The following is a 24244-nucleotide window of genomic DNA, read 5'->3' on the forward strand; positions in this document are numbered from 1 at the left end:
AGCAGTGGGAACCAGGAGGTGAGTGCAGCTGCAGTTCAATGTCCCCGGCCACGAGGGCTGAAGCTCTCAAGTGCTGGGGAAGAGCTGTAGTGGGAGCACTGGCATTCTAGCTGTGCTGCATCAAAGCCTTGCTAATGCAGGGAAATGCTAGCAGTGACAGCGACAGCCCACCCCCAGCCCCTCAGTTACACAGCCACTGCACACTCCCAGCTCAGGAGAGCCTGTGTGCCTGGTGCTGTTTCAGTCCTGGTGACAGAGCATCACGCTGCCACACCAAATGTGGCATGGCTAAGGAGCGCCTCAGAAAGTGCGATGGAAGCTACTGTCATTGTCTCCATTTACAGGAGGAGAATCTGAGGAGCTGTGACCTTGCATTGCTCTGTGTGGCCAACTGCCTGAACTGAACAAATACCCTTGGAACTCTACTCTGATTCAAGTAAGATTCTTCCTCTTGATTAACCCTTTGGCTGTCTTCAGTGCCTGAATAGCATATAGATGGAGCCTGACAATAATCGGTGGTATTTTTTAATTGCATTTTGCAGGTATAGGTGACAGAATTTGCCCTGCTTAAGGACAAATGTAGAAAAAGGCAAGTAAATAAACTTCAGTCTAGCAGGCTATAAGAGTAACAGTGAACAGTTGTTCTGTTTTATTCCTACAAAAAAAAAATGTAAATAGTGGGCTATGCATTAGTGCTTGCAAATTAACCAACTTTACCTACCAAGGAATTATACCGTTACTTTAATGGGGAAATAGAAAAGTGTGTGTTGGTCTGTAGTGGTAAGTGGCAACAGCAGGCACTGGGATAAAACAGAGTTAGTCTGAAGAAAGCAGACTGGTTTTCATTGAAGAGTAACAGCCAACCAGATATTTTAAAAACTTTCTCATGAGGTCACAAACAAGTTGTCATGTATTAAACACAAAAACTCTTATTAAAATAATGAAAATTACTAAAACCCTTGCACCTCCTCACCAACCAAAGGGATGCTTTGATGCATCCCTTAGGGACTCTTTCTGCATTGCAAGGGGGAGAACTGCTCTGGGTGCCTGGAGCCAGTGACAGATACGTTGTGACATGACCGATCTGCAGCAAGAGTAGCCAGGGGCCCAACAAAGGCCTTAACAGAAAGCCACCCAAAGGTAAATTCTTCATACAAAGGGTGCCGTGCTCTCCGACTGTGAAATTCCTGTTTGAATTGTCCGTCCTGACTCCCTAGGCAAACCTGCAGCACCTAAATTCAGATCAGTGTGAGAAAAGATGTCCACACCATGCTCATTCCCATCCCTTTCTTCTCCACATGATGTGCTTCCTTGGAGCGGCCAAGAGAAAACGTATTCCCATGATATCATCAAAGCAGCTGCATCCAGCACCAGATTTTCCTACCGACCAGATCAGCAGGCTGAGTCTGGCAGTTCTGTACACCAGCTCTCGTGACTCCAGCTGATACATTCACATCATGAGAAGGCCCAGTAAGTTGCTTTCAGTTTATTTTAAATACTCTCAACTCTTGTGTACAGCCGTGAGGGACTAAAGAATAATGATCACGCAAAAACAAAAGAAGTACAGCAGCTGCTACCATCTGAAAAACAAATGTTGTATGGACAAAGCATCTTACGTGTGACAGTTTCGCATTCATATTTTTCCGGCCGTTGAGAAATTTGAAAGTCAGATGTTAAGTTCACTAGAGCAGAGCTAGGAAACTCTTTTCTTTCCTAAGGTCTTTATTTAAGAACTATTGATTACAGCCATAGATCAATGGAAACATTTGTTTTTCACTAAGGGGGAAAGAGCAGCTAAGGCATAGGCAATACTTTACATGGAGCTCTTGCAACCCAAGAGTACCCCTCAGCTAAAGTGTATTCAGCTCTGGGCACCAAATAATCAAGATGTGTGTGGAATTTGGAAACGTGCACTGATCAGAAAATTGAACGTATAACCCAAAGAAAGATGGAAAAGACTGGTGCCATTTGCCTTCAGGGTAAAGAAAACAATGTGAAGTTCTTGATATATTTTGCTACCACCTTCATACCCAGTGATGAAACAAACCCCAACCACAGGTTAGAGATTCTTATTGACTGCCTCTCAGAAAGAAAATGTACAAATGTAAAAGTTTGAAAAGAAAATCCTCTTTTTGGTACTCTCTTGTCCCCACTGTGAAAGTTACAGAAATCTGAAGACAAGCCACAATGGAGTGAAAGATGCTTCACTAGTTATGAATTTTCTCCCTTTGGGAAGGTACGTTAAGAACACTTAGAAAGCTTTCTTGATCTAAACATGTTGAAAAATTGCTTTTTCACTATGAAGAGCATTTTAATGTCTCACAAACAGATTTTTCTGTGAATCTATAAATACACATATGGAAGGATCACAATATAACCGTTTGGCACTGGTATGTGAGATCATCTTATCTGATTTTTCTACCATTGCTTAAAGCAAACTGCAGCATTAGCTGTACGACGATCTTCATTAAAACACTCCACAGCGTTGGCTTGCCTTGCAATTATCAATCATACTGTTTTTTTCACGGATTCATAAATCAGTCAAATAGTCTACAATTAAAACATCTAACAACTCCCTCTATGTTTATTACAGCTCTTTTACAATAATTAAAAGTATACCTCACTTGAGCAGCAGTTAGCTTTAAGCAGGCAGAATTGCTCTGAGCTCTGTCCAGCAAGAACAGGAGTCACTATAAGATTGCCCAAAGCAAGGGGGAAAAAAAGGATGGTGTTTGTGATGTTGGCAGAGCACTCACAGATCTCCTGGATACACTGCACTACTAGTTGAGCAAGGAATACACACTGCCAAATACTTTCTTCCTTCTGTTAATAAAACCAAGAGCAGTGCTGTTTGCTGCTGCCCCCAGTAGCTGGAGGCCAAGCTCAGTAGTCAGGGTCGGATGCGAGCTCTTTGAAGGTAGTCATAGGTCCTCTGATTGGACAGTAGCCACCAGCCATGGCAAAAAAGTTTATGGAATTCTAGGACTGAAGGAAATGACACCGAAACTCTTTTTCTCTAAAAGCACCTTTAATTTCAATCCAAATACAGTACGTTTGCAGCACAACATTAGAATTCCTGTTCCAATATTTCACAATACATTCGTTTCCTGTAATTAATTACAAATCAATTCTGAATACTCGGACAGTATTTTTAAGATATGTAAAAAGTACCATAGAAATAACTACTTATAACCATTACTACAGAAAAAAAAATTACAAATATAAAAATGTAAACATTTAAGCTAAAGTCTTCAAAATTGCAAGACCAAGTAAACAGCACAAAACACAAAGTACCATCTAAAAAGTTGCTAAATCAAGGCCTTGTGCAGGCAGCACTGCAGAAGTTGTTCGTGCTACGTGAAATTCACATTCAAGTTTGGACTAGCTTTTAAACCATGCTTCCTAACAGAAAGGTTGGCTGTTGTCTTTGCTATACTTCAAGGCTGCAATCTCACTACTTAATTGCTTTTAAGCAGAAATTAATTAATTCCAGCAGAGAACAAGCAGGACAAATTTCAGAGCAAGCTTGACGTGTTCTTTACAAAAGCAGCATATCAGTGCAGCTCAGAAGCAGCAAATGAACAAGATGCACAAAGCTACCAACATCTTTGCTGCACAACAGTAGGCAGGTGGGGCAGTTCACTAGCAGTGCAGTGTCTCTGCATGAACACTATTTTGCTCCAGACTCCACCACAAGGCAGCAGTGCACTGGTTTGCCTGCACAGCTGTGAGAGGCAAATACCTGGGCTGCAAGGGCCAGGAGATGCCACTGGTCTCATGCTGTCCTACCCAGCCTCACCCCAGCTGGAGGCTGCCTGACTTCCCTTCCCTTCCCCCTTTGTGAATTAGTTCCTATTTCGGCACTGTTCATATATGCTAGTCAAGTGACTCAGCTATTGAGTTCTCCTGCTGCATTTTCGCCCTTGTTACAGTCAGGCACACTTGAGGCAAAAAACAATGGAGAAGATCTAATTCCTGAGCAAGTCTTTTAATGATTAGAAGGGGACGAACGTCTTAGTGAAATATTACAATTTATCACCGCGTGGAAACGCCAAAAAAAAATTAAGTTTTCCTCACAGATATATCTTGTAATTATACTCCTAGAATTTGCTGGCTTTATTACTTTTATTTATGTTCTTTTGAGTAGACAAAAGCAGAGTACAAATCTCTTCACTAGAACTGACTTTATTGTATTGCTGAGATCAACGCTCACTGGTAGCCTGCAGTTTTTAATCAGTGAAAGCAGCCTGCTGAACAGAAGATGAGAAGGCAGTAATAAGAGGCAACACATGAGGGGAAAAAAAAAGAAAAAAGACTAAGTCAGTACAATAAATATTAAAACCTGAAGTCAACTGATGCTTCATAACAGGGATTATATATTGGTTGCTTAAAATAGCAGAAACTGCATTCGGTAGCAGAAACATTTCCAGCTGTAGGAGCCTAAACATGTAATTAGTTTAACAAGTCTCAGCAGTGTCACGACATTTCGCAGGACTGCAACAATACTGTTGTGAGGAAAGAGGATGATCAGGGTAATTAATGGCCTCGTTTGCTTATGGTGACCAGGGCAATGCAGTGAAATGGATGGTATGAGACTAACTCAAGGATAGAGCGTATGTCAATCCACACAACCTCATGGAGAAGAGGTCTCAGACAACAGGCTGCATTTTTTGCTTTGATCCAGTAAGCTGAGCTTACAAAAACACCTGCACTGAAGTGTTATCCTTAGGACCCCGGGGCACCCGGCGCAAACCAGACGAACGTTCATTTCTCTAAAATACCCATCACAGATAAAGATCAATACAGACTGTTGCGCTGAAAACAGATAACTAATTTCAAAATGCAGTATTCATAGGGAATCAGCAGGATGCATGGAGGCTTGCCCTGAATTTCCGTCTTATTCAGTTTTTAAAGGCTCTTGGAAAAGAGACATGAACTCAATGGCCTGTTTGCTTTTCCCCACCCCCACCCATGTCACCAATCTAATAAAAACTTATCACCTCTTTCTACAAACCTTGCCTTGCATTCAATTTTAAAAATCAATGATCTGGAAGAAACTGTAAAAATCACTTGCAATAAATTTGCAAAGGACATGCAGGCTGCTGGAGTAGTAAAGAATGGGGACAGGTCACTTACACACAGCAATCTGGATCGCTTCATAAGCGGTATTTTAAGGCTGGTAAAATACAGTGTATACTTCCAAGAAAAAATACGTTAGGATAATAAGGGGACGAAGTACCACATTCTAGAAAGAGACTCTGAAGAGGACCTGAGCCGTAAAAGTCAGCATCCAAGGTAATGCTTCTGCAAAAAGGAGGATAATGTGATTTCTGTGGAAATAGGGTAGGGAGGTATTTATCAGAGTAAGAAGATCAGACTACGTCTGTATAGTCCTGCTGGATCACTGTTGGCACGTAGCATCTCATTCAGAGGTCACACAGAAATATTTAAATATGTGAGAAGTACAGAGAAGAACGTGAAGATGAATTAGTCTTGGATAGCATTCATTTCCATAGGAAAGTTAAGGAATTCAGTATATCTCATCAGAGAAAAGGTTAAAAGGGACATAATCATGATTTATAGCTACACACAAGCAATTAGAAAAGCTGATACTACAGAGATCAATATAAGCAATCAAAGGCATAAAAAGACCAAAATAACTTAAGGTGGAGCTACAAATGCAAATAGAAAAATCAAGTGAAAAACGTACCTGAGGTAATTAACTATTGCAACAGGAGGGATGGGCGAATGCTCGTCACTTGAAGAATTTAATATTAAATGCCTGCCTAAAATATGTATGTTGTAGTTCAAAACAAAGCTCCTGAATTTAACAGGGAAACTGCTCATTGAAATTCAATGGCCTGTTGAATTAAAAAATGAATTCTCGTTATGTTGTCTTCTTGCCTCGTATATTTAAGAGATTTATTTTGAAATATAGCAACTAATTGGAAGGGGGTTACCACGAAAAAAGATATTCTTTTTTTTTCGTAGGAGAGTTACATTTAATGCTAGATTTAAAGCTAAATAATCTGCAGCTGCACCTTTTTTCCCCTATGTTTATTTTTCCCTATTTCTTGTTCAGAATTGCACAGTCCACTTAGTGACTGTGTCTAATTTACATAATCACATCGTTATTCTTCAGTTTTTCTGTTCCTATTTATAAACCATTCACAAACCATCCACTTAAGTAACAGCACAATTTGTTGTAAGAATTATTACGGCTGTTTCCAAGGGAAAATGGAATGTGATTAAATGAAGAACGAACAATGACATTTCTTAAACAGAGGGTTCTAATCCCACCAAGGGATTTGTAAATGAAACCTGCCCATCAAATTCCATCCCAAACAGCCAATGAACTACTGAGGAAATGCAGCAGATACCTTTACAACTGTATAGCAAGAGCTTAGCAAAAGACAAAAAATAGATAAACAAACTAACCAGCCACGCACACAATACCTTCCAGAGAAATGGTAAAGCTCCCAAAGCCATCTGTACTTTCAAAAAAAAAAAAAAAAAAAAAAAAATGAAGTGTATGTATACAGTTGCTGATATGACTCAACAAGTCTGAATACTAAGGCTCTAGAGGAAAATCTGCAAGCAGACCTTTGCTCCTGGCTGAGTTCCAGCTTCTGAGAGAAACGCATCAAGCAAGGAAAGGGCTGGATATTTAAGCTGTGGATCCAGGAAAAAGGAATCTTTTCTGCATAAATAGATTTTTTGCAGGTGCCACACGAACCATAATAACCCACACTTCTTATAAAAATGGTGAATGGTGACATAAGAACATCAGAGTTCAATATTTTCAACTGAAGAATTTGTTCTCTTTTTAAAAAATGAGTGGGGAAATAAAAAACCTATTTGTTTACCAGTAATGCCGTCACCTTTACAAAAAGCTATCTACAAGGAACAGCTGAGAAGTTCCGTGAAGGAGGAGTGATGCTACAAAGCCTCATTCATCAAAAAAAAAAAAGATTAAAAAAAAAAAAATCCCAAATAGGTATTCATAGGCAGTACTGCTTTGACATGTTTGTGTTAGTCCAAAGTAAACCATACTGATGGATTCCATTCTTGTTCGTACGCAGACAGACGCAGTCCATTCAGACGTGCTCGCAGCACAGAGGACCACAGAGATCCTGTTAAATTGGTAGAACTGCTTCAGAAACTCATCCAGAGCCACTCAGAAGAGTGCAGTAACTGTTCACAGCACATTATCTTACAAGCAGCAGTTCTTAAACATTGAGGGAGATATGGGAATATTTCAGGTGAAACCAAGCATGAAGCACAGGAAAATCAGTTCTGGGAGACTGGTGTTGAATATCTGAAATTCCCTGTTGAATCAGTTTAAGGAGCTGCAGACGGGATCAGCAGAGGGACTGGGAAATGCCCACAGTAAAAGCCCTGCAGCACAGACACTGAGATACCCTGAATACTGACAGTTTTTCAAGGGAAAAGTACTGAAACACTGTTTCAAAAATAGCATCATTATTTGAGATAGAGATAAACCCTTCCCCATTATTTGTGTAATTATTCAGATGTTAGCAATAACAAGTAAATGAATAATGCAGCTAGTAGTAGTGTTCTAGATAAAAGACCAAAAACAGAGAAACAAAACAACAAAGCAACCAAGCAACAAGGCTATAGCCTCAGTATTTAGAAACTATATGCCAATACTAATTTTCACTCAGAAGTTGCCGTATAAGGCTGAAGAACTTAAAATTCCAGGGAATTTTCTAAGCCAGTAATTAAGTCTGTGGCTGTAACCGTGACCTAGGGTCTAGCACTTCTGTGATGCATTTCTGCCTAGGGGTTGGTACCGGTTTGGTTTCAGACTCTGTTTTAGTAACCAAAGACATGGGATTCCTATGGTCAGCCAAACTGTTTTTCCTACAAGGACAGATTCTGCGAGGAGCAGCAGTGGGTGCCTGCAATTGTTGTGTTTCCATAGATAACACTGAATCTAAAGAACTGCAAGATGTGCCATCAGGCCTCTCCCAGTTCTCCTTGTCCCGTTCCTCTGCGTTCCCACGTGCTTTTGCATTGTACGCTGGTTTATCAGAGGGTGGAGGTGGAGCTCTTCTTTTCTTCCCTCTGCCATCATTAGGACTTGCAGTATGCATATTTTTCTGAACAACCATCTCGTGAGATCCATCAAAGAGTGAAGCCCATAAGGAAGACGCAGGCTCTTTTTGCTGGCAAAGCAGGAAGTCACCATCACTCTCTTCAATTTTTCTTTGTGTGATATCAGCTAAGCCCTCACGTTTCACTGGAGAATCAATGCCTGTAATTTTAAGGGACAGCAATTAACTCAGATTAAAATGCTACCCATGACTTTACTCCTCTCTATTTTATTACTGTTCAGAATACAAAACTGTATTAACCATGTCTCATGAAACCTGGGCTGCTATTAAGCGTATTAATGGAAGAAATGGAAAAGATTACATATGCTTTCATAAGAGAAAGCTGGGGGACAGGAGAGAACTGTTTTCATGACAGCTGGTGTTGAGAGAACAGAGTAGGAATTGATCCTTCTTTCCAAGCAAAAGCTGAAAAAAAATTACAAATATATATAGACATACATACATATATATGCACACACACAGAGACACAATCTTCATAATAGATATATTTTGCTGTACAGCACTTTGAAATTTTCATTTTACACAAGGTGCATGGAAAAATGTATGACTAAATATTCCTGTGCCTCCAGCCTGCAGAAAATTGAACGTCTTTACATATACCATTTTTCTTTATGTGCTTTAAGACTCTTGCCCTATTTCTGATCTCTCATATTGAATTTTCTAGGTAGACCACAATAATGCTAGCCTTTAAAACAGAAGCAATATCTTTTCTATTTCAGGTCACACGTTAAGGATTTTAAACACAATTTTAAACACAGGATTTTACCTATGAATACTGTCAGTAAGCAGAAAAACACTGGTATATTAAGAATGAAGCAGAGTTTGTGTTCTGCTCCACACTGATATATTTGAGCATCAGCAGAATTATACTCCAGCATTACCTTCATAGAACTTCTGTATAGCTGATTTACTGCCTTCCCGCTCTGTGTTCACAGCTGAGGTAGTATTGTGACTGCTGGCTGCTCTGATGCACAGGAGCTCGATGACCCACACGGCATTTTGAGCATCTTCACAATTCCAATCTCAAGCAGCAAGCAGTCAGGCATTTATAGCCGCACAGTGTTTTTCAGCCATTACTGCATTAGATCCATTAAAACAGTGACCTACTTTTTCTAGTCGGTAAATATTATTTCTGTAATGAAACTATTAAAATAATCCTGTTGCAAACTATTTTGCTCTGCAAAACTAAGTCTTACATACAATCCAGGTATTTTCTGAGCATATTTTTCAACATTATTAAGAAAAAATAGTAGGTAAGTTAAGTTAGGTAAGCCTTAAAGTAGTGTTAAGAAGAGCAAATTAATTTTTATTTCATTTTTTAATTTTTAAATAATTTTAATTTTTTTAGATGAGACCATTTTGCCTTTACATTCCTTGTGCTTTATGCTACTCCCACAGCAAGCATTTATTTCTAGTGGTGGCTTTGTTTCTCGTGTTCAGGTCTCCCTATTTACAGTTTAGATCACAGATTTTCTGGTTCAAGGTTAAATAAATAAATAAAATGGTGCAATTACAAATTCAGATTTAACATGAACTCCTTGGTATGCAATTATGTCGCTCTTTCATTGTCTCAATTGCCCTTGAAAAACTCAGCGTTTCAACATCAACACCAGAAGCCATCTCAATGCAGACAATGTTGTTTCTGTTACCCTGCAACTTGAAAAGACAAATCCCACTCACTCATATCATGGTAGACAGAGGTCGCTTCTTTAGTCAAGAACAAAGGTGGTTTCCGTGGTGACATAATCTCAATTTTCATAAGTTCTTCACAACAATGTTTCCACTGGCCTGAGAGAGAAAAGAGAACAGTGATTGGAACTTCAGCACTTCAGCTTGAAAAAAACGAAGTCATTAGTTTCCTAACACAACCCATCTCCAAAGCAATACCAAACAGTAAGCATCTACTTTTACTTAGCAGGAATGCTCAGGATGCATTTTCAGTATTTTCAACTTTTAATTAATTGCGACTTTTAGCACAGAAGTTATGAGCTACCACTTTTAATTGAAGCATCCCAACAGTACTGTTATACCATAATGATTAAATATCATAATTTGCCTTCAAACCCCCAACCCAGTATAAATTCACCAGAAAAAAAAATGATAACTTATCAACATACTGCAAGCTGGGTGTTACACAACCACTATAGTAAAGGAACAGTTTTGTCTTTCATAAAGGGTAACTCGCCTTTTATCTGCCAGCAGACAAGGAAATCTCTTTTACTATTAATAGATTTTGACCTTAAGGAAAACAAGGCACAGTAAAATTACTTTGTTCATACCAATCATTCCAAGTTTTCCAAGCACATGAGTTTTAAGAGATTTTTTAGAACCACTGAAGAAAAAAAAAAAAAGGCATTTAAATGGTAAGTGACCCATTTTTTCTGTACCTAAGGAAAATGTCTTTAAAAAAATCTATGGGTATTCTATCTATAATGAATAAGTAGTAGTTCTTTTACCCCACTCCACAGCTAATTTAAAGAAGATGCCCTAGTTTTTGCTTGGTGTTTTCTGTAATTGATAAAACCTCTTCTTGTAGCTCAGAGAAAAAGGAGTAGAACTACAAACTACAACACCCACATAAGAAAACCTCTGTTCACTGATTTGTTTGGTGTGGCCTCTGATTAAACACTGGCATTTCATCAATTGAGTTGGTTCTGTTTTCTGCCTTGGTGAAAGTGACTGTCAGGATTCAACTGTATTTTGTCAGTGACAGCGTAATAACTGTCAGCTGTTCTCTGCTCCTAGTAAACCTATGAGTCAAACTACTAAAGCAGAGGAAAAAGATGAAGACAAATTAGTCTGTATAGTTTCTATAGTTAATACATGGTGTTAAACAAGAACCATGGTATGCTACCTGAAAACCATTTTGCTGTCTTATACGAGAAGAAACTCGTTTCTTGCTGTAAGAACAGCTTTGTTACAGAGGTTACCAAGGTCATTAAGACAGCTTACTGGAGAAAGTAAAACCCAAACCAAACTGAAGATCTTCAAACATTTTAACATGGAAAATAAAAAATTCAGGGTATCAATTTACCTCACTTGCATCATGTTACAGCTGTCACCAGTTTCCAGTAGGCAGTGTGTGTTTGCATGAATGGATGGGACTGTGGCTAGGTGAGCAAATTCCCTTGTGGCAGGGGGTACCATACCAAAACCTGAGAATTGCCAGCAAAATCAATCCTTAACACAGCAAACTGCAACTTAAGTAATACATAATACTGCTGGGTAAGGAATATACATGTTTCTACTCGCAAGGACTGGCTGAATCTGAATCCTTGCCAAGGCCCCAGATGGATCCTGCATCTTCACTACTTCCCTCCCATTAAGGCTTCCAGGCCCAAAGGTTTCAGTCTTGCAGAATCTCACAAAACCAACAAACCTGATAAGGGTGTGCAGGCAGAAGGAGCCCCACTCAGCTAAGTGGAGGAAGAGATAGTGAGAGTTTATTAGTCCTTTAAAAATCATCTAGAATGCTGCTAAAAGAGGTCAAGTTACTTTGGATTTGTGGACACAGTTATTTCTTGTTTCCTGCAAAAAGCCAGACTGAATGTGCGGATATTTGTCTCCCAATAGCTATGACCACCACCTAATACTATTCCAAAGAATATTTTTCTTCCCATCGTTGCAAACAAAGGATTATGAGGCAATTGTGATTGAAATTGTTCAAAGATTCCTTTGATGTTACATAACATCCTTCAGGAAGGGCGCAATGCTAGCACTGCTTGCTTACTTACTCAGATCATAGAAGTGCTGCCAGAAAGCCTCCATCCACTTCTGAAGCTCTTCCCTACTGTCAGTAGCAAAAAGTTGAGTCGCAGCCTCTCCAGGCAGGGGGTTGATAACAGAAAAGCTATTGGTTCTTCTTTTGGAGTCTTTATCCACAGATTGAATTCTGGTTTCCTAAATATGACAAACTGTGGTAATGAGTTATTGCCTCAGCTCAACACCTACAAGACTATGGCCAGGGACAGCATAATGGGAGCATAATTTGGCCTTCCTACCTAATTCAGATTAATCTCCAATTAAAAAAAAAAGGGAAAAGAACTAAGGTCAGGAATTGCTTATAAAAGTATTTTCTCACACAACGATTTAAATGATACAATATATGGAAAAAAAGAATGGAACAGAATTATTATAATTACTGAATGTACATTCTGTGATTCCCCTCCCAGTACTTTCACCAGCTGTTCTCATGCATCACTTTTCACAGTTGTTGGGTGAAAAACCTAAAACAATAGCAAGCACCTCTTTTTCTCCAAAATCTTCATCTGCACAATCACTTTTTCACAGTTAGATCTCCTACTACACATCTTGCAATTTTTTATTCTTATTGAACGTATGTGTTTTACTTGAATTTCAGTGACTCAGAACATTCAGGGCAAAGGCAACTGCAAAAGAAATTTATTCAGATACTCATCATGTCTCCATTTAAAGGAGCATTTGTAGAAGTTGTCAAGAGTGCTAAGAAAGTTCAGGATGGCCGTAAGTTGCACCAGGGGAGGTTCATGTTGGATATGAGGAAAAGTATCTTCTCAGAAAGAGTGATGCAGTATTGGCACAGGCTGCCCAGAGAGGCAGTGGGCTCACCAGCCCTGAAGGTGTTCAAGAAACTTGTGGAGGTGGCACCTGGGGACGTGGTGGAGATGGGCTCATGGTTGGACTCGATCTTAGAATCATTAAGGTTGGGAAAGGCCTCTATCATTTTAAGCTATTCATACAGTTCCATTGAACAAGTTTCACAAAATGGCCAGGGTTGGAAGGGACCTCCAGGATCATGAACCTCCAACCCCCCTGCCACATGCAGGGCCACCAACCTCCCCACTTAATGCTACACCAGGCTGCCCAGGGCCCCATCCAGCCTGGCCTTGAACACCTCTAAGGATGGGGCATCCACAACCTCTCTGGGCAGACTGTTCCAGCACCTCATCACTCTCTTTGTAAAGAATTTCCCCTTACATCCAACCTAGATCTTCCCTCTCTCAACTTAAAACCATTTCCAACATGAAAAAAAGTTTTGCTGTAATACCAAACATTTGTCATTTCAGAATTTAGTTTTGCCTTATTTAGGGCAATATAAATAATTAAAAACGATGACAAATGCAGCATAAATCATTCAGAACTAATGAATCGTTACTTCAAACGTTCAACTAATATCAGAAATATGCAGCAGTGCTGTTACAGCCAAGGTTATCCCCTCTGTTCAGGGACATAGTTCAACTGATTTTATCAGCCAGACTACGTACTACAAAAATAAAACTGCATCTGGTTTCTTTGTTATGCCTTTACTACCATAAAAAGTAGCACTTGTCATTGAGTGAAAAAAAAACATAGGTTTCATGCGTAAGACACTGAAAAATTTTAGAAGTCTCACAAAACACAACAGAAGTTTTTTCCAGAAAATAACTAGTCAACACTGCTGTTTGCAACAACACGGTGAACAAATGAGTAATTAACACCACTTTGTTTACAAAAACAGAAGCAGAATGCCCGCAACATCTCTGCACATACACTTCCGCCTGGCCAAGCAAGCAAAGACCTGTTACAACACTGCACATCCAGGAGAGCAGCCCAGCCTCGGCCCAAATCTCGATGGGGTGATGAGTTCCTGCACCAAGGAACCAGGCAGCACCTTACTGGCCAGCGCTGGAGCCTGGAAGGAAAGGGAGCTGCCTAACACGCACTGAGAACATGCAGAGGCCTTGTGCCATGCAAGGGTGTCCCCTGGCTTGGGGAGCGCTCTGCATTTGGAAGGAAGCTGACAGCTAAAGCCAGCACTGTGTTCAGCAGCTGGGTGGGCAGCAAATCTAATGTCTGAGTAGATTGAGGACACACCTTAAAATACAGTGGGGACAGATCAACCACTTTCCCTACTACAGCAGCGTTCAACCAGATGTCAGACTTGCACTGCAGATGTCAAATAGAAACCAACAGAAATTAAGTTTACACGTGAGAACCCATGGGGATAGGTCTAGTTCTGATCGTTAGAAAACAAAACTTATTCTCAAGAATATTCCCCAGATTTTCAATGCATTACTTCAGTAACTGTTTGAAATCGTAACAGCTGCTTGTAGCATATCTGATGGATATGCTCATTTAAATTCTTCTGTCTAAAAATAGGAGATGAAGTAATTCATCCAAAGTGCTCTATGTCCCATTAACTCAGGTAACCATAGATACCAGCAAAAAATTAAATCAAATAGATTAACATTTGACAGGTAAGAACTTCAAGCACACCATACACACAAGTTTATTTAATGATGTTTGCTCCAGGTTTTATCCCATAACTGCGTTATTATTCAAAGGAGATAAATCCTCAAGCAACAATCTATACCTGATGTTTGAATATTTAAAGAGTGATACGAGGTGCCATTACAGTAATGGGCTGATGAATATGCCAAGCTTGGGAAATTACACCACAAGCCCACTTCTTCTTAAAAATAGAAAAGTAAACTGCCTTAAAGTATCATGTCATACACAGCACTGCTCCGCATTCCTCGATCTCACAGATAACGGAACCAATTCCATTACCACTCCTGTAAAGCCCAGAACAACCAGCCAGTTGGAGTAAGAAAAACTGAGCTGAGCCCACAGGAAACTCAGAAACTTCGGAGAGGCTGAGGGCAGTTGTACATCCTGACTATGTACAAAAGATTAATTTTCTTTGAAGATAAGGAAAATGGCTTTTTTCTTTTAGCATAAGGTAAAAATGAGTCTTCACTTACACATCTGTATGGGAACTGCTGAGTCACAGCCTGAACCTCTGATGATCACCTGAGGCGAGCCATGAGCCAGCCATGGGAGCACAGTGAAGGCAATTCAGCTGTGCTGCTGGAAGGGGTGGAGCCTGGCTGCACCTCTCCTAGACCCATTTAAGAGCTGGCTACCAGTGGGGAAGGATCTCTTCTGGAGATCCACTCTGCTGAAGTTTCATAAGTGAGCCCAGGATATGGGTAAGCATCCACTCTTTTCTGCTTTGGTGTGATAACTGTGTAGCCAAGCTCTCTGGTACGTCCCATAACATTTGTACGTCCATTGATTGTACAATATCTTTCTCCTTCAAATCAAAAAAGGTTTTGCCTGATGAGCTCATCTGGAAAGCTCATCTACTAAGCAGAGTTAAACAAAAACAAAAAAAGAGAGAAGCAGCGTTTTATTGCTGAGGCAGCCCCTTACTGCTGAGCCAGTTCTGAGGCACTGAGGAGCAGAGTTTGTAAAGATCATTTTAAGACATCAATACAAATTGAAGTTCTTGAGAAAAATATTGAGAAGTCAAAAATTCAGTTCTGTGTATCTGTTCTAAGATGAAACAAACCAAATTGCATATAACAGTCTTCCTTTGTGATTTTAGTACCAAGAAACAAGGCAAGAAATAAAAGCAACGTTGGAAACAAAATACAATTGTTGGCTCCTGCTGTAATTTGTTTTAAGGCAAACAGGAATGTTTGATGAATGTAAAACTATGGCTTTTTAAAATATTAGTGCAAGTCTGAATCTACCATGTTAGCTACGTTTCCTCCTTTCATCTCCATTGTTCTGTGAGCTTGTATCACCATAACATTCATGCGCTTGCAGGATGATAAGCATAATACGGAAGAGTAACGTTAGGATCACTGCGTCATCATGGCTGTCTTCAATTCAGTGCAGCAACTTAAAGGCAGGATAAGGAGGTGATGTTATTGTATGACCAACCAGCACTCTGAGGAGCACCAGGGAGCTATAGAGCATAGCTTCCTAGTGACTCCATTTGAGCACGTGTGTTACAAGGTCCACGTGTTCTATCCAGGCACTGTGTCTGCTTTCCCTACCAGTACCTACCATCTTTTTCAAGCAATTGCAGAAGCAAGTTGAGCAACGCGACAGAAGATGCCAGATATCTGGAGACATTTAACTAATTTTTGATTTCCCTATAAATTTTCACCTGTGAAGGCTCATCTAAACCAGCCAGTGGGACGTAAGTACACTACACAGAGCACTGATTTTCAGGTCTGCTCTTGCTTCACCAGTGCTGGAGTTGCCTGACAGAGGTAGTGAGTATTGCTTGCATTGCGTGTTCCCTAAGTGTTCACATTGCCATGAACTGGATACCCTCTGTTCCAGTCCCAAGATAAACTTCCCAGTTTCCCAAAAATACTGCAAGATCCCCTGTGAAGTTATGCTGCCGGAGCCATCGCTACATTTTCCAATGAATTCCTCTACCTGACCTAGAGCCCAAAACATGTTCCAACAAGAACTTAGCAACCAAAGGCTGCAGACATTTGTTCCTCATCCTGCTTGCCACCACAGCGAGTACCAGCACAGCGATAGCTCTGCGCCTGCTGCGCCGCATGGCACCAGGCCAAAGATGGTGCTGGCAAAATTCGCCAGGAAGGAAATCATGTCAGCTATGTTCTGTGTTAACCAGAGGCCATGTCTCAGAATTCCTGAAGCTTCCAGCATGCAATGCACAGAGAAAGTTCTATAATTTAGAAGAGGATACAATAGGGTATGTATGTATTCAGGATTCTGAGCAGTAAGTGTGAAGTGCTGGCACACACACCAATTACCAGGTGTAGGCAAAGCCTTTATCATTCACTTCAAAGCAAAGCAAACAAAGAAACAGAAAGAAAATATTAGGAATTGGTCCATTAGGAATATTCCTTGTTCAAGTTGGATTCCAGCTAATTTTCTTTGCTCGAGAAAATACAATTTCTCTACTTAGTTGTGCAATATAATATGTTATAATCACACTTAGCTGGAACAATAATAGTAACACTTGCATAATAGGAACTGCAGAACTATTATTGCTCAACAGTGGTAGCAGTGAAGGCATTTGAAGTTAAAGTAATGACTCTGGTGGTCTTAATAGCTTCTTCAAGTCTCAATTCAAAGGAAAGGGAAATAAGACTATCAGTATGATTATTTTCCAGAGTTCCTCATAAATCCATATGACTTCATTACTTTCCAGAAAGTCTCTTTCAATGACATGTATACAAGTAACAATACCAGATGCAACCAGAAGAGATTTTAGTTATAACATCTAGAGTTAATTTTCAATCTCAACTTTGATTTTGAAATTGCTGTTTCAGTAACAACACGTAGCAGTAAGCCCATATGATTAGCTCATTTTCATTTATGTCACAAGTTTCACAACAAACGAATCAAAGTCCACAGCCGTTACGTTATTTTCAAGAGAAACTGTTTAAATAGTAAAGTATTCAAATATGTTTTAAATTGCTTTGTTTTCTTTCTGGCTTTAATTTGAATTAAAGAAGGATTCATGGTCGTATTTTCCAACAGCTTGGTACTTTGGCAAAATGGTGTAACACACATGATTTATGTACACTGTGTATGTTACCTGTAAAAGGTAAACTGCCAACATACAGACAGACTCCCATTAAAAGCTGGATTTTAGATTCTAAGTGTGCTGGTAACTCGGAGAAGTGAAACCCCTTAGGAGAATATGGTTATTTGAAAAGGAGAAGCAAAGTAAGGATACAGACCAAAACAGCAACCCCTAAGGAAAGAACAGACAGGGATTCTGACAGACAATTTTCAAAAATACTTCCTTCACATTTTAAAATACGGATGTGGTCACTCCGTGTTTCACTGAACCTGACCATTTCCCCACAGATATTGTGAACAACTGGAAAATACAGTTTCATTGCAGTTCACTTGACGCAATTAGAAGTGACTGAAGAGATGTACAACTAAAATTGTTTAAGTATGTATCATGTCAAAACATTTTTTTACAAGTAAATAAGTAAACTGGAAGAAAAAAAAAATGGCTTTGTTAGAATACAAGACACTGGGAGAAGTGTGTTTTTAATTAAGGTATCAATTTAAATGTTAGCACGTGAAATGTTAGCGCACGAAAGCAGGTTACCTTGTTATCTCTAGCTTAAATGTTTTGTTTATATACAAGAAGAATTACTCAAGGTGAAAATGAATCATATTTTTGAGAAACTTTAAAGCCAACAAGAGCTGATAGTGCTGTTGTCAGAAGCAGTTCTTTGTTACTTTATGGCCCTATACAGCACCGGTCTCGCCCTAGCTCCTTCCTTGTACCATACGAGCACTCATGTGATCATGTAGGGATCTAGATAAAAGACTGCGTTAAGGAGAAGCATGGTTGAAGCCAGCCGTCCTCCCCCCAAGATAAGCTAATTTTAACTCACTTCAGTTCCCTAGTCCAGCTTATCAGTCAGCTGCCCTACTACCTGCCCAGCACGAAGCACACAGCGGCCAGAGGAAGCGACTGGCTGGGGGGAATGCTTCTTTTTGAGCCAGTGCTGGCATCAAGCAGCCACAGAAGTGCAACACCAGAATCCAGACCAACCCATGCTTAACACAGTTTCCAAATGTTTCTGCTTAGGAAAGATGAACCCAGCTAGGCCAACTGCAAACAACATTAAATTCCTCTGCTCATCCTTATGTGACACTAACTCTTGATGACTGCACAGAAACAGCTTTTAAAAGCACCTGTTCACTCTAATGCTCTTCATTCTAGAAGGTCCTTCCAATAACATCCATAAAGTGAACACATAAATAGTTGTTTAAAATTAAATACTTAATGCATCTTTAGTCAAGTAGAAGAATTTCGATGTTAAGGTTTAAATCCAGACTTTGCCTATTAGACTATGAAAAACAGAAGTAATACCATCATTATATACCAGAGAACAGAATATACCAATACCAGAGAACAGAACTTCCAAAGTTATGTGCCCTGTACAAAACCAGTATTAAGAAAAGCAGCTTATTTTAAGACACTAAAATATTTTGAGCAATTTTCCAATCCTCCCTCTAATTAAGACTGGGGCAGAATAAAATAAAACAACAAAAAGCTTTTGTTAAAATTTCACCTTGCTGAGGACAAAAGCCTCCCAGAATGTTGCTGAAGGACTGCAGGGAACGGAACAGTCATATAACAAGTCACATTTTTCCTAAAGAAAACAACATCCTTTTTACCTGTATGTTAACCAGTTTAGTGCAACAGAAGAAACTTACATCTGCTGCTAAGAAATGTAACACCCTTGCAAAGAAATTTCAGTGACTGGAAATTTTGCTGCAGCATTTCCCACTGACACACTACCTACAGAGCTTTTTGCATACAAGCAGCTTAGAGCCCAAATGTATGCATCTTAAAACAAAAATAACCTCCCTCGGAATAATAATTAAGAGCAAAAACAAACACCCAAACACAAGCAAGCAGGAAAAGCTACACATTATCATTTTTACCTTATTGATCGAAACTCTCAGGGCTGGCTCCACTTTAGCCTCAATTTCTTCTGGTGAGTGATAGCAAGAGAGCTTTCCACCTCTCAGTACGCAATACAGCCTCCTCCAGCTGGTTAGATTTCCTATCATTTGCTAAAGGGAAGAAGTAGTCAGAAATTGCCAGACACAAACTACAAATTAAGAGCACAGTGTGAGGCATACACCAATCAGCCCGCGTGATCAAAACTTCTCCACACTGAATCAATTCTTTCCTAAAAGAAAGACCTTCTGTTGCAGAGCACTTCAGAATCAGTGTTTTTTGAAATGTTACCAATACTTCTAAATGTCTTTTGGCATTTTACAGTTTTCCCAGATTCACTTATGACCCAACACAGAATCTGCTGTTTCACAGAACAAAGCGTAGAACAATGTGTCTACAATAAGAACAAAGCCCACCTTTATTTGCTACATTAATTAAACAACAGAAGAAATAAAAAGAGTATTTAACATTGGAAGCGTGTGGTACATTCAAAGATGTTCTTAAAATAATTTTCTGAACAGCATTCATAAATACATTTTAATTTCATGATGAGACCAGAGCCTACAACGTGGCACTCCTGTCTGGTGGCCTTCAGCCCTCTGCTCACACCTTCTTGTTTGCCTAGTTGTGCAATGAATCAGAACAGAGAAGTAAAGTGAGCTCACAGTAATTGCTTTTGGAGGGATGAGTTTAACTGCTGCTCCCCGCTCAGTTCACCATGCTAAGACAGTGAGCGACACGTATGAGGGTAAAAAGCCAAGAGACCGTTAGGACTGCTGCTATTAAGTGCCAGGCTAAACAGATTCTGAAACAACTCAACCTGTATCTAGCAGCCCAAATAGTTTTATTGATAAGCACACCAAGAAAACATTGATTTATTGATTCTTAGCCACTGACGATGCTGTTTGTAAACTGTAACTATGAGATGTCCTCCCTCGCTCTCGGCAGAACAGGGAAGAAGGAACCACTCTGGGAAAAACAGAAATGTTTTAACCGTGGACTGTTGGTGACTGCTACCAGAAGAGCATGGAAACACAAGCAAGACCTTTTTTTACCTGTTGATTCAGAAATCCTGTCATCATATCTCTAGCCATGCAGGAAGGCTGAGCAACTAAACGGCAGCACATGTTTCCATACAGGGGGAGCCAAAAAGAAGATTCCTCTGGGGGAAAGGAGCAGACAGGAGAAAAAAGAAAAAATAAGAAAGAAAGAAAGAGGTAAAAAAGAGTATTCAGTATTCAGAGTTCTGAAAACTTCCCATAAATACAGTTTAGCTTTTAATACTCATCTTTACTTTCAGATCATGAATATGAGTAAGCATTCTTTACATGTAAGAAAAGAGATCTCATCCTGTAGGATTAAAGTAAAACTGATTCTTAGTCTTCAGTAAGTTTTTTATTAAAAATTATCAGAAGTTCCAAAAGGATTTAAATAAAAACAGAAATACTGTTCTGCAAGAACAAGTTATTCTTACAAAAACAACACCACCACCACCACCACCACCACCTCTACACCACTTTGGAAGATAATCACTTTGGTACCTCATCTAAGTAGGATTCCTAAGCACTTCCCATCACGGCACGTGACTTCTTACATGTAAGCATTTTGCTTCAGATTGGTTTTTAAGACAGAATTTGTAGCTGTCTTGTCATGCAACTAGAAAAGCATTCATGATTCCAAGGAATTAGCAAAAAACTGCTCAACTTCGCCATGTAAAAAACATGCTCTTCTGTAATTAGAAGCAGGTAATGCAACTTTCCATTGACATTACTCTGTCTTTAGTCATGGTTTAGAAATGCTTGTAATGAAACAAAATATCCAGGTATGTAATTCCTCACCAGAGTGAGTTATGCACATTAATGAAATAAAACAAGAATGTGAAGTAGAAATTAGCATCAAAGATACACAGAATTATTCTAACCTGTTGAGAAACAAATGCTCCGTCTGTGCTTATTCAGAATAATGAAGTGTAAATAATCAAATTTTCTTTTCAGGTCAAGTTTACCCATGTAAAAAAATGAAGTTACCAGCAGTGAGTGAAATACAAAGTTGCACATCTTAATTTAACGAGGAGGACTGAAGGGTGGATTGCAGGAAGGACGATAGTTTTGGAAACACGGATGAAGTACAAAGAACTGTACTTCAGTTTCTTGAAATATCACCTACAGTTGCAGCATAATCACCAAGCTGGCATCCTGGTTGACTACTACCAGCAACCTGTGTGTCCCACAGCTGAAATACAGCTATCAAGGCAAATCGCAAGTGCATGTTTTTGTCCTGTGTCCCGCTCAAATTAAGTTGCTTTTTTTTTTTAAATACACTTTTGTCTCAACTACAGAGGAAAAAGCTGTTCTTTGCTCCAATACCCTCCCTTAGTTGTGAGAAAGGGGGAAATAGTTTGTATACATGGGTACAACTCACTTCAGATCAAGATGCAAATAACAGAAGAAACTCCCAAATGAATTAAATTTTCCTCTGGACTTGAAATTGTACTCAACTTATAGTTTACTCAGCTGTGTATAGATGCTTGTTTTAGAACAGTTAAATATTTTGTTTAAGTTGTTCTATATTAAGTATCAAGAAAAATAATCTCTTTAAATTCTTTAGTTTACAAGAGAAATGCAAAATATTACTGGGTTTTTATTTCCTTAAATTGCTACCATATGTACTTACCATTTCCTGTAATGGTAAGGTTGTGGGTCCTGAAACTGTCCTTGGCACTCTCCAGCCCCAAAGTGGTATATGCTAGCAAACTGTACTTTGCTCCACTAAATGTGGGAAAAAAAGGCACGTTTTAAGTCATTTCTGCTTTGTATTGTATAGACAGTAACTAGAGGGAGCCTATGGATGCCCGAGATAACGCATCTGCTTACAGGGACATGCCGAGATGCAAGGCAGCAGCTGTCCGTGGCCACAGGCTGCCACCCCCAGCCCCTTCCCACAGAACTGCTCCCCAGCACGCTCAGCTGATGGCCACATCCTCACCTCCTGCCTCTGCCCTGCACAGCACCTCCGGTTCCTCCCACCCCATGACTTCCAGGCCAACGCCACAGAGCCCCATCAGCGCAGAGCCTCCAGCTGCCTATCTGCACTGGCAACCCCAGACCCAAGGCCTGTGCTTTCCAAGCCTCCTGCAGCCCAAGGACACTAACAGCATCTCTCTTCTCTACTCAGACACCAAGGAACTTCTGATAGGTTTGCAGCTTTTGACCCTAGGCCTAACTCAGAAAGGAGTGCAAAAATGTATCCGATAGGCAACAGAAAAACAGGTGATGAACTTGCTCTGAAAACACAAGTTTCACAATTAAAATCTATACTGCTTTTCCAGGCTGCTCTGCTCTTTTGCTTTGGCTGTAGACTTCATAAAAGTGGTTATGCACACACTTATACAGAATAGTATCCAATAGTTTGTTTCTTTGCGTATAGCAGAAGAAATCTGTAGAAATCCTACAGCCAGTTTTGCGGCACAAAGGACTCTTTCACTTATTGTGCTTACAGGTATCACAGCATTGTATCTTTGGTTTAGATTTTGCCTAGGGGGGGAAAAAAAGCTGAGAAAAAAAAAAAAAAAAAAATCACATTTGCAATTCAGCACAGTGCATGTGGAATGCAGCTCTTGGAATAAACTAGTATAAATGTGGTACATGTTTAACCTTTTTCCCTAAATACTCTTAATACAAAGTAACAGATTTACAGTCTAGCAGTGCAGTAAGAATTCCACCTGGCTAATGGCAGTGTAAAAAAAGTTCACACGAAAACAAACCACTTAGAATCACTAATTGCTTTCTATAACAGAATTGAGCATAAAATCCTTTAAAAACCTTCTGTATAGCATAAGATATCTTAGTGGTATAGAAGATGTTAAGACACTACTGAACTGACATCACTAGAAAATAAATACTAATACTTTCCAGTGTTAATTTTTCTAATAGCAGAAGGCACACAGTTTTAAAATCAGATGCTATCCAGCTCTGACCCTAATGAAAGAGAGGAGACAGTGGATTAGCAGGGAGGTCTGTTACACATCTAATTCAAAGCAATAAATAGAAAAGCAAATATGATATAGCACTTTGGGCAAAGAACCACTTCCATAAAACATTCAGAGGGGAATGCGAACAAAAACTCATCAACATTTGTATATATTCCCTGTAGATCATTCCCTAACAAAAGATTCCCCGCTGATTATGTTTTGCTATTCAGTTAAGCATTACCACTCTATTTAAATGGTACAAAGTAGTTCAGTTTCTTCTCACGGATAAAACTTCTGTGCTGATTTAGTTATTTTTCTAAAGCATGACTAATTACCACAACAACCTTGCCAAGAAAACAGCTACTTCACTTTTAAAATATGCTTCCCAGTAATACTTTCTTTCTAAAACAGAACAGTCATCCCTTTTAGCCAACTTCAATATAATTTAGAAAAATTATCTGCATCTATATTTTATATTTAACAAGCTGATCAGGATTACTGAGTATGTTTTGCCCGTACACGTGACAGAATTAGCTGACTGCCTTACATGGCAGCTTGTCTGAATAACAAAGAACAATCTGCCCACTGCATCTCATACAGTGTGGGGAAGGCTCACAGTTCGACCTGTCGCCCATCGAGTGGCAGGAGCACTGACGTTGGAGTGCAGACAATGGGGGGAATGTAACTATCTCACCCCTCATATCAGTGCATATTGGATTCATACAGCTCAGATTCCAGAAGCTGCTCCTGAATATTAATGTTAGAAATCCTATCTTATTCCACTCATCCAGACACAGAGTGGAGGTTGTGCAAGTCAAAACAGCCAATATGCGTAGCTTCCAGTTGCATCTTATATAACAAAAGGTAAAAACAAAAATAATCATCAGGTCCTAAAAAGAACCC

The 24244-nt window shown here is 39.6% G+C and overlaps 1 protein-coding gene across 6 annotated transcripts in view; it reads right to left on the minus strand.

Annotated features, from left to right (window-relative positions):
- Positions 1-3029: 3029 nt before the first annotated feature.
- Positions 3030-24244, minus strand: part of RTKN2 (rhotekin 2) — a 189228-nt gene continuing 168013 nt past the window's right edge. For all 6 annotated transcript variants that reach the window (XM_048946438.1, XM_048946439.1, XM_048946437.1 and 3 more), the window contains 6 exons: positions 22045-22139; positions 20427-20533; positions 19353-19484; positions 11873-12038; positions 9819-9926; positions 3030-8278 (listed from right to left, as the gene is read on the minus strand). In XM_048946438.1, coding sequence (XP_048802395.1) covers positions 7743-8278; positions 9819-9926; positions 11873-12038; positions 19353-19484; positions 20427-20533; positions 22045-22139 — 1144 coding nt within the window. In that variant the 3' untranslated portion in view covers positions 3030-7742. The remainder of the gene's footprint in view (positions 8279-9818; positions 9927-11872; positions 12039-19352; positions 19485-20426; positions 20534-22044; positions 22140-24244) is intronic.

This window comes from Lagopus muta, chromosome 5 (assembly GCF_023343835.1).
Source record: "Lagopus muta isolate bLagMut1 chromosome 5, bLagMut1 primary, whole genome shotgun sequence".
NCBI lineage: Eukaryota > Metazoa > Chordata > Aves > Galliformes > Phasianidae > Lagopus > Lagopus muta.